The 11860-nt window shown below is 28.1% G+C and overlaps 1 protein-coding gene across 1 annotated transcript in view; it reads left to right on the forward strand.

Moving 5' to 3' along the window:
• The first annotated feature begins 822 nt into the window (after positions 1-822).
• LOC111629519 (DNA primase large subunit-like) overlaps positions 823-11860 on the forward strand; it is a 31297-nt gene continuing 20259 nt past the window's right edge. Inside the window, exons 1-4 of the mRNA XM_023373438.1 lie at positions 823-1204; positions 3690-3934; positions 8655-8857; positions 8973-9119. Of these exons, the coding sequence (XP_023229206.1) occupies positions 990-1204; positions 3690-3934; positions 8655-8857; positions 8973-9119 (810 nt within the window). The 5' untranslated portion in view covers positions 823-989. The remainder of the gene's footprint in view (positions 1205-3689; positions 3935-8654; positions 8858-8972; positions 9120-11860) is intronic.

Here is an 11860-nt window from a genome sequence, read left to right on the forward strand (position 1 = left end):
TGTTACATATTTACATCTGCTGAACGATGAATGACGTATTGGAATAGGAAGCAGCCATAATTGGACAGTTGCAGATAGCAATAAGCGTAAATGAAAGACGCTACCAAATGTGGCGTCAAAACACCAAACATGTTCCGAAACAGAGCTACTGTGGAGGGCGTTCATCAGAAAAATACTCAACAGCTTCGGAACTGTTGAGTCTGCTGAACGCAGCCATTGTCGATTGTTGTTTTCTTATTGGGAAGAATAAAGATGCACGTCTATAAGAATTTTTTTTTTTTTTAAATTTTAATAACACGTCTCATTGTTTTCATACCATATTTCAGCGGTTCCCAAACTTTTTTGATTTGCTAAATGCAGATTGTCTTAAGGCGCCCTATATCAAATTCTAACAAGTACATTAAATTCTAACATTATAAAAATTTTATAACATTTCGTGGCGTCCTTGTGAGGAAGCCGCGACGCACACTTTGGGAACAGTTTCCGTATTTGCATTATTAATTTAAACAGAGTTAAGAACTTCAGGGATTAAAAACGGATATTCTAAATATCCCTATTTGCGGTTTATTAAAGAAAATTCCTAAACACTTTTTCAGGGGAAAATGCCAAGGAATTAATCCCTCAACCTGACAACTCTGCTTCTGTTCTATCGGCCCGCCTTCCATTTTAAAAATAGAATAAAATATTTTGATTGTATTTTATTTAATTTCTTCATAAAACTTTAACCTTTACTTATATTTCTTTAAATTTATAATTTTCTTGAAAATGTTATTTATAATAAATGAGGGGAATTTAGTAATAGCTGGCAACACGTCAAAAATGGCGCCTTACATGAAATAACCACCTGTGAATTCGATATTTTTATTAATTAATAAACTGATTATTGTTAATTTAGAAGAGAAATGGTGACGTCTTTCAGAAAAATTAAATAATATTACACTTAGAAAACGATAACCACAAAATATGAGTTATGAATATAAATAACATTTATGGCATTTTATATAAAACCACCGAAAGGTGTGATTTCTCAAAGAAAATTGCGTTTATATGCAGAGAAACGACTTAAATTTTTAATCGACTTACACAGGTACAAAGATGACGAAGAGTCTTTGATTCGACTCATTGAAAACATTTCAACTGTCAGTCAGTCAGAATGCCTAATTGATGGGACAGTATCGGATCGCATATCGCATTTTATTCTTAGGTATTCTGATTCTTTGATCATTCATTATCAAATTTAATCGTTAAGAGATCAAAGAGAAAATTATCTTTAACTTCTGTTTTGTTCCTTCCTTTTAATCTGCTACTCTGATGTTATTTATGATTTTCTTAAATTTGACTTCATTATTTTTCTTAAACTTTTCAAAGATCATCTGATCTTGAATTTATTTTAACGTCTCTTTTTGAAAAAGCTGGGAAAAAACCAAACACAGATAATGTCTATGGCAAAAGATGAATGATTTCCTTCTACTTTGCCATTTTGAATGAAAGAAATCAATCATTGCATTTTCTCCTATTTCTGAATCTTTCTTTTCTTATCAAGTGTAGCAATTGAAAGTATGTCCTATTAGGAATTTAAAATAAATTCCCGATAATATTTCTTTAACTTCTATTTTTTTTTTTATCTACATTGTTTCCATTTATTTTTGTCTCAGTTGATTCTTTATCATTAGTTGTATTAATGTGGTTGAACTGATTTCTAGATTAAGTTGCCAATTATTGTGAAAACAGAATTCATTTTTTTAAATATAAGTTGAACATTCAAATGTTTCTCATGATCAATTTTTTAATAATAATAATTTTTCAATGATTAATACCAATTATACAAAACTTGCAAAATTGCTTAATTATTCTTATGAAATTAATTAAGAATATAAATATCTTGTTTTAAGAAAAGGTTCATTAATTATATGTACCGTTTTTTTGACCTCCTCCCTCCCTATTCTATACAATGCTGTACTTTTGACAAATTCTCTCTTCAATTACATGTAAATAGTTCATGGATCCTCCCTGATATTGAAGAAACGATTTAAGTTTTGAAAATATTTTCTAATTGGTAGTTTATTCACATGACTAGTATCTAAGCTTTTAAGAACAAATTTGTATGCCACTAATACTACAAAAAAAGTCAATGTAGACAATGCCTCAATTTCTCTCCTTGTCTGTACAATAACATATTTTTTGTGGCCTTCTCCTCCCTTAAACTGTATATATAATTAATGAATGGCCTCAAAAGTCTATGCAAATTTAACTGAGGACAAATAAGAAACAAAAAGTATGTCTTATTTATATTTTAGATTTGATATTCTATAGAAAATATAAACAGATTATGTTTTTTATATAACAAATTTATTTATATTTTATACTTTTTCTATTTTTGTTCTTTAATAATTTCAACAAAACTTGAAAAATATGAACTTTTGGTTGGGTTGTAAGGCAAATTTTAAACATCAAATTCAAATGAATGCATTTTGTTCTGGCAAAATCTTTCTTGCAAAAGTTATGTCATTACTAACATAGAAGTTGGCATTATTATTTTTCTTTTTATAGATTAATTTGTTATTTAGCTACTCAAAATATTTACATACAGCAGATACTACATAGATTATGATTATTTGTTGCTATTTTATTGTACTATTACTGCAACATAGCAATAAGTGCACTGATTTAAAAAGTATATGGTTACAAAGCTTAAACATATTTTTAGATATTAAGATATAAAAGATTTATTAAAAAAGAAATAGACAAATAAATAGGGTACATATGATGGGAAACAAAAGCAAACAATATATGTTCTCAATATTATCAATACATATCAAATTAATACCTCAAATTATTTCATATATTATTCATTAAAAATATTTAATGATGAAAAAACTAATTTAATAAGATATAAAATTAATTACAGTTTTAAGCAACATATATTAGCATTATAAAATACTCTAAATTACTATTTTTAAAATATATATAGGGTGTTTTAAAAAAGATGGCAAAACTTTCTGCAAATGAGGGTGCTTTCCAGTAGCATGTATAAGTGTGTTTTTGCACATAGTCATTCACAACCTTGAAGAGATGGATCTCCATGAAAGGGCAACAAATATACCAGAAGTGTTTTCCCAATATTCCAGTTCCTAGTCAGAAAACATTTAAGCACCTGCACCAGCCACTCTGTGAGGCAGAATCTTTTCTCAGCAACAGGCATGATGCAAGTCATTCAAGGGTGGTGAGAACATTGAATATGGTAGAGATTGAAGATTCTTTTCCATGTTCTGTGTTATGAGTCATTACTGTGTTTGTGCCTCAACACTTTGCATTCAACCACACATTCTATGGCAAGAAATGTTTTGTTATATTCTTCCACCCCTTAATTTTATCCATTTTTTTGACACCCTTTATATATTTTGAAAGTAGCAACAGATCAGCATTTGACTATATTAGAATTATATTTTGGATAAGTACAATATTATGTTGAGATGAATGTGTTTAATTGCACAAAAGAGTGATACAATTAATGATGTTTCATGTTCTGAATATTTGAAAAATTCTTAATAATGTTTTAATAGTAATTTTTTGTCTTTAGTATCATATAAATATTTTATGTTAACAAATTTTTTTATTTATATATTTTTAAAAATTTACTTATTTATCAATGCTTATTAAATGTGTTTATTTTTCTGTTTATTATGTAGATCAGTATTCTGTGAACATTCTTCAAAAATAGATTGGTTTCTAGATGCTGAGTGTATACTCTTTAAATTACGATTGGAAAGACAAAGTCAATCTGATGCAATTCGATTTTTAAATCAAACTGAATTTCATGTAAAAGAAATAATTAAGTCACCTAAGTTGTCAACTTCTCACTTAGAAGTTTTACAAACTTTACAATCTGTTTGCAATTTAATGAAAAAGAAAGTTGTTCCTTCCATTATAAAAGGTAGGAGTCAAAATTTTATTGATTTTTACATTTAAAATTTCTATTAAATAACCATGTTATAATTTTCAATATTTAATTCACTTATCTTTTCATTATTTTTTTATATATGCACATTATTACTTTTCTATTTTATAAATATACAATAGTCCAAAAATCTGTACAGTTTTATACTTTAATAACTAAAGATATTTAAATTATGCAGTAAATAATATTTGAGAGTCTAACTTTCTAATTTTTACGTTATACTTTCCTCAATGTACAACTAATTTATTTTATTTACATATCCCATTAGTAACCCCAAATTCTGACAGTTAAACAGAAAATAAACTGTAAAGAATTAAAATCACTAACATGTTAGAAGAAAGTATGAAATATTTATCTTGCTTAGAAGTGTACTTTTTTTCTAACAACTGTTGTTGACTTACTTTGCAGTTTACTTTCTTAACACCCACCATTTGGGATCACTAACAGGACCTGTAAATAAAATTAATTAATTAGCTCTACATTGATAAAATTATTTTGTAAAAACTTCAGAAGTTAATTCTCAAATATAATTTATTACAATTTTTTTTCTTTCTGCTCTGTGAGTACTAAGGGAACCTTTTTTCCTTTTTTCCTTCATAGTTTTGGCCAGATTCACAATGAGAATGGTTGGGTAGTGATTGATAGAGCATAACATATTTATGTCAAACCATCCAAGAAAATTTATGGAATTGATTGTCTGGATTTGATTCCAAGTCTCCTAGTGCAGTAGGCTGACCTTACTTGCTCTGGAAGTACAGTGCAGTGATCATATGATATGATCATATGATATGATCATGATTGAAGAATTCATATCACCAAATTTTTATTTTTTCAGTGTGCCAGAGGTGGTTCTGTTCTGGCACACTGAAAATATAAGCATTTTGGTTTAACAGACTGTATTTGGTGATATAAGATGAAATTAAAGCAAATGCATGGTCAGAATAGAATAAGTACTTGGTATTTATACTGTAATATCAGGAAAAATGATTATTTATTGACATTTAAATTACTATATCTAGAAGTAATTTTATATAATTAAAAAACAAGTGACATCCTATGTGCATTGTAATAGGGATCTGATCAATTACATTTTACAAATAACTATTTAGTTGGTGGCTTCAATATTAAACTGATACCTAAACTGACCAGGAAAATCATGCTAGAATTTCTTTAGTTCCCTTCAAGATTTTTCTGCTTAATTTAATTGAAATTTGTTAAACAAAATCAGCTGCACATATATCAAATTGAAACATTATTTAATGGAGAAGACTTCTGGAGGATCTTGATTTCCAGAGGTATTTGAATTTAGGACTATAATCATATACAGTATACAGTAGAACCTCGAAAACTCGTCCCTCGATAACTTAGCACTCCGGATAACTGGTCCACACCTTGGCAGGGCGAAAAAATCCTTAGTTAATTAATTTTCATTATAGACAGCTTTATAAAAGTATAAAAGCTCTCATAAAGTATTTTTCTGAGGTCTGTCTTATCAGGTAAATTACTGTACACAGTGTATTCATTAATTTTCATTTTCATGTAGTGGCTCTATGCCTTCATAAAGGACGTACTTTTCCTTTGTTTAAGGGTATTTGGGCAGTTTATTCTCTGTTATATTCTGTACAAGTAAATACTGTACAAGTACAGTACAGTATTTTCTGAGGAAATACTCGTACTTATTTTTTTTAACCCCATTCCCGATAACTCGGCATTTTCACAAACTCGGCCACCCTTCGGTCCACATTAGGTCGAGTTTTCGAGGTTCTACTGTATTAATATTGTTATGGTAAGTGGTGGCACTCACTTCTGGACTCTCCAGAGGATTCAACCAGTAGACTGACCGAGAGAAATAAATATATAAATGTTCTATTTTTTATCATATATTTCAGTTTAGTGTCAATGTTTTTAAATAATTTCATTTTTGGTTAATTTCATCTATTAAAATCTATTTTGAATTTCATTTTTTAGTCTTTTATCTGATTTTTGCATTAGTTTTTTATATAAAAATAATTCTAAAATCTAATTGGACTGCAATTTGAAAAAAATGTAGACCTAAAACTTTCCACTGTTGTCCGTCTGTTCTTCCTTAATCTTGAGATGGAGTCAGATACATGAAGTCAAGACTAGATATAGGAGAAGAATGCCCTGACCACCTACATATGAACTTCTGATGCAAACTGGAAGTCACATTGTTTCAATTCAAAAATTTTCCCCTGAAAGGAGTTAGATAGATGATCAATACAACTCCATTGCTAATGAAAAAGTATGATGTACAGGGGCAAGACATTACAGTACTAATCTGAGGTGGAGAGCACATATTTTAAATTAAATAAATTAAAAATATGATTAAAAATTGCAGCCCAGCATTGTGACGATGTCACAATAAATAATTGCTCATTGTATTCATTATATTATTTTAAACCATTTTAATTTTCCAAAGCTAAAAATTTTGTTTCATATAATTTTGTTATTAAAGATATAATTTTTGCAAGTTTATAAATTTAAAGAGGCCATATCCAGGACAAATCTAACTTCAGGTCTGCAAATAAGTTATCTTGTAAAAATTTTAAATTACTTTTTCTCTTAAAATTTATTCAGAATAGAGCTTTATTACTATACTTATTATTTGACTTTCATTTACCAATGCTAGCTTAAATATATAAAAAAGATTTTTTTAAAATGTTTGGTTTCAATCAACTGGTTATTTTGTTGAGGATTTAAAATGCATAAATAGATTATTTTTAAGCAAATCTAAAGTCCTTTCTTTCAAATAAAGTTCCTAATTGACGAGACTATGTCTCATCTCTAAAATCGCACTGCTGTCAACGGCTGCACACCTTAGAGGTATGAAGGAGCACATGTTAGAAATTGCTATTTGGCACAGAGTATTTGTTGCCTAAATCATGCACACATAAAAAAAAAAAAAAAAAAAAACTTGTAGGTAGTAAAGAAACCGAAAACCAGGTCAAAAGAAAATATGAAATGCTGAGACTGTTTCTATATGCAAGATTTGCATGTGTGTTGCTTGTGCTCTCCAAGACATAGTCTCATCCCAAAAATGGCTTTGCCATTTTACTTGTTTTGTTGCTTTTATTTTTTTTTTTGTGTCCCTAAGTCCCTGTTTTATAAAATAATTTCTTTTGGGATCCCTTAACTTTGTAATTTAAACCTTTTCCATATTTATGTTTAAAGATGGTAAAAGAAAAAACAAAAAAGGTTTGTAAAAGTAAATCAATAAATTCTTCATGAATTAATTAAAAAGCAAGCATTTTTCTATATTATTTAAGACTGTTTTGTTATATATTGATTTTAATATATATTCAAGAAAAATTTCAAAGTTATTGTTTTTGCCAAAATTAAAAAGTTTTTTAATATTATAAATAGTATTTATTTGCATAGCTACATCATCTCAAAAAGTTTTGAATCATAGATTAAATTTATTTTCAAACTTTACATTTTCAAAAAGCACATTCAACAGCTTTACTTTCAGATGCTGGAATGTATAAAGGTGAACTTTTGTCTCTGCAAAATGTTATGAATAGTACTTTAGATATTTCCAGTTCAGGTTCATAAGTCAGAGACTTTTTGGACTTGAATGAAATTTACAATAATCTTCTGCACAATTTTGTCACTTCTATGAGTATGAGGTCAGCCATACTGAAGCCTGCTGATTCATTATATATCCTTTTTTTAAAAAAAATATATCCTGTGTTAAACTCTTCAGCCACTCTTTTTTCGGACCAGCCTTCCATCATAGAGAAAGATAAATCTCAGTTTGCTCCTTGAAATTTAAAACCATGGGACAATATCAGTCTGAAAAAAACTAAAATAAATAAATTAGATTTCCTGTATGATTTTAGCACTTTTAAACCCAAACAAGCACTGGATTACATTGGTACACTTTTCCATAATTATATTTAATTAATTACTAAATAATTTGTCAATAGAGAGAGGCATTAGGCACCATCTCTTATTAAATTTAATAANATTCTTTTCTTCCAGAATCTTCTAGATTAATTAACTATTAATTTAATTATAATTATTAAATTTAATAAATTAAATATAATTGCAGAAAAGTAGCCCAATATAATCTGGTGGTTGTTTGGCTTTAAAAATTTATAGGGTTTGTGATGTTTGTTTATGCACTTTTTAAACACTTTTTATATGTAAATATATAACTTTTAACTGGTTATAATACAAGTTTCAACTTATAATTTTTTAATAAGATGAAAACATTTTAAATATTTTTGTAATAATGTTTAAATTATAAATATTATTTTATGTAAACAGGTAACAATATGAGCATCTGAAGAAAGGCTCTGGTGATGTATATTAATATAATAGGCTATTTAAATGAGATTACAAGATTTTAATTAGATCAGGAAGAATTTGCAGAGTTTAAGTAATTTTAAAGATTATTTTTTAAACAATATAAATGAAAAGGTATTATTTTATTGCCATTTGTACGTTTTTGATTGTCCCTATTGCTTTTGTGTTAAGTTCAGGTTATAGTGATAATGACATGTTTGAATTTCAAAATAAAACATCCTGAATTTTAAAATGAATACAAATAAAATTATTCATTTTTTGCAATCAAATCAAACTGATTTTATAAATAAGATTTTAATAGATTACATATTTGAATAAATAAAAATATAAAATTTATATGGAAAATAATAATCTTGTTTTGTTATAGTTCCTTTTCAACACGCTTTAGAATATGTACAGCAAAGAGAATTCCCACTTGAGAAAGGAAAGATATTATTTCCAATTGAAAGAATTGATGATTTATTATCATCTTTACATAGATTAACCTTATTTGAAGGATTATACCATATGAGAAATTTATCAATGATAATTAGTGATGTGAGAATAAAAGATATTGAAAAATACTTAACTGTAAGTTCTAATAATTTTAAAAAGTACATTTAGATTTAAAATAAATTGTTATTTTTATAGCTTGTTGCCACCCATTATTATCTTCATTATAATTATTTATTGTCTTGTGTTGTAGCAATTTATTTATGATGAAATTTATGAAGAAAACACTAATCATCTTAAAGCTTGTGAAGTTGAAAATGTTAGTTATTTCTTTCCTCCGTGTATGAGTCATTTATATAACATTTTAAGAACTCGTCATAGATTGCAGCATCATTCTAGAGTAAGTAACATTTATATACCATATTTATTACAACTTTTAATGCTGATAATGCCTTTTACTTTCCTGGTAGTTATGTTTACATAACAAGAGAAAGTATTGGAATCATGTCAAATTTGACCCTCCAAATTCAGAGGGTCAAATTTCATGGGTGTATCTGTGGGTGCGTTTACTTCTGAGTTAGCAGTGCTAATTCTGATAACCGGATGTGACGTCATTAGCACGTGTATTCGTGCTTGCTTGTCCAATTCGAAAGTGAACACATACGCTAACAAGAAATATGGCGGTTTCCAGCCATATTTCTTGTTAGCGTATGTGTTCACTTTCGAATTGGACAAGCAAGCACGAATACACGTGCTAATGACGTCACATCCGGTTATCAGAATTAGCACTGCTAACTCAGAAGTAAACGCACCCTCAGATACACCCATGAAATTTGACCCTCTGAATTTGGAGGGTCAAATTTGACATGATTCCAATACTTTCTCTTGTTATGTAAACATAACTACCAGGAAAGTAAAAGGCATTATCAGCATTAAAAGTTGTAATGAATATGGTATATAAATGTTACTTACTCTAGAATGATGCTGCAATCTATGACGAGTTCTTAAAATGTTATATAAATGACTCATACACGGAGGAAAGAAATAACTAACATTTTCAACTTCACAAGCTTTAAGATGATTAGTATTTTCTTCATAAATTTCATCATAAATAAATTGCTACAACACAAGACAATAAATAATTATAATGAAGATAATAATGGGTGGCAACAAGCTATAAAAATAACAATTTATTTTAAATCTAAATGTACTTTTTAAAATTATTAGAACTTACAGTTAAGTATTTTTCAATATCTTTTATTCTCACATCACTAATTATCATTGATAAATTTCTCATATGGTATAATCCTTCAAATAAGGTTAATCTATGTAAAGATGATAATAAATCATCAATTCTTTCAATTGGAAATAATATCTTTCCTTTCTCAAGTGGGAATTCTCTTTGCTGTACATATTCTAAAGCGTGTTGAAAAGGAACTATAACAAAACAAGATTATTATTTTCCATATAAATTTTATATTTTTATTTATTCAAATATGTAATCTATTAAAATCTTATTTATAAAATCAGTTTGATTTGATTGCAAAAAATGAATAATTTTATTTGTATTCATTTTAAAATTCAGGATGTTTTATTTTGAAATTCAAACATGTCATTATCACTATAACCTGAACTTAACACAAAAGCAATAGGGACAATCAAAAACGTACAAATGGCAATAAAATAATACCTTTTCATTTATATTGTTTAAAAAATAATCTTTAAAATTACTTAAACTCTGCAAATTCTTCCTGATCTAATTAAAATCTTGTAATCTCATTTAAATAGCCTATTATATTAATATACATCACCAGAGCCTTTCTTCAGATGCTCATATTGTTACCTGTTTACATAAAATAATATTTATAATTTAAACATTATTACAAAAATATTTAAAATGTTTTCATCTTATTAAAAAATTATAAGTTGAAACTTGTATTATAACCAGTTAAAAGTTATATATTTACATATAAAAAGTGTTTAAAAAGTGCATAAACAAACATCACAAACCCTATAAATTTTTAAAGCCAAACAACCACCAGATTATATTGGGCTACTTTTCTGCAATTATATTTAATTTATTAAATTTAATAATTATAATTAAATTAATAGTTAATTAATCTAGAAGATTCTGGAAGAAAAGAATTGGCCTGAAGTATAACTGAAAATGTGTCCTCATGGCAACAGGAGTTGTGGATTTGAGCCCTGCCTCATGTTGTTAAATTACATTTAATTATTAATAGTAACATTACTATAGCCTGACATAATCCTGAAATTATTTGATGTCAATAATACAACTAAACAAAGTTCACATAGACAATGCCCTGATGCCCTCCTACATCATGTACTGTACAATGATGCACTCACTCTTCATGACTTCCTCTTCCCCTTAAACTATACACATAATTAATGGATGACCTTTAAATCCAACAATGATATAGATTAAAAGTTATAAATGCACTAAATACTGATTAGCATATAAAACACTACCACGACCAAAAATCCAGCTCATGAAACTATACCGCTTCAGGACAACAGAGACAGCCGACATTGGGGCTACAATATGTCCATTAAAACAGCATCTACAACAACATCTTATTTCAATTAATAATAGACAAGCTACTATGGCTTTAGCCACATGCACCTTGGATGAGGATGTCAGGTAAGGCATGACTCATCACACATGGGAGCATTCTCTACTTAAATACAGTGGTACCTCAGTATACGTCTGCTTTAGAATACGTCAAATTCGGAATACGTCCTGTTTGGACAAAACAAATTTTGCTTGGTATACGACTTTTGTTTGGTATACAACTTAATTCAATTATACGCGCCATCTATGAACAAGTAGCACTATCGGTGTATTAGACCAGACTAAACGTTCGCGCTGCCACGGTTTATAACTTTGTTAAATTTCTTCTGATTTTAATTTGTAAGTAAAATTTTATTATTTTTATTAATCATGAATTGCTAAAAGGCAAATGAAAAGCAACAGAAAACTAAAAAATGACTAGAATCACAATGGAACTGAAAAAAGAGATTGTTGAGAAATATGAAGGTGGCATGCATGTTCGAGATTTTAACTGTTGCATGCTGTATTCCGAGAACGATGATATCGACAATCGCAAAAAATAAAGACAT

This window comes from Centruroides sculpturatus, unplaced genomic scaffold, assembly GCF_000671375.1.
Source record: "Centruroides sculpturatus isolate CEXI.00-Female unplaced genomic scaffold, Cexi_2.0 scaffold364, whole genome shotgun sequence".
NCBI lineage: Eukaryota > Metazoa > Arthropoda > Arachnida > Scorpiones > Buthidae > Centruroides > Centruroides sculpturatus.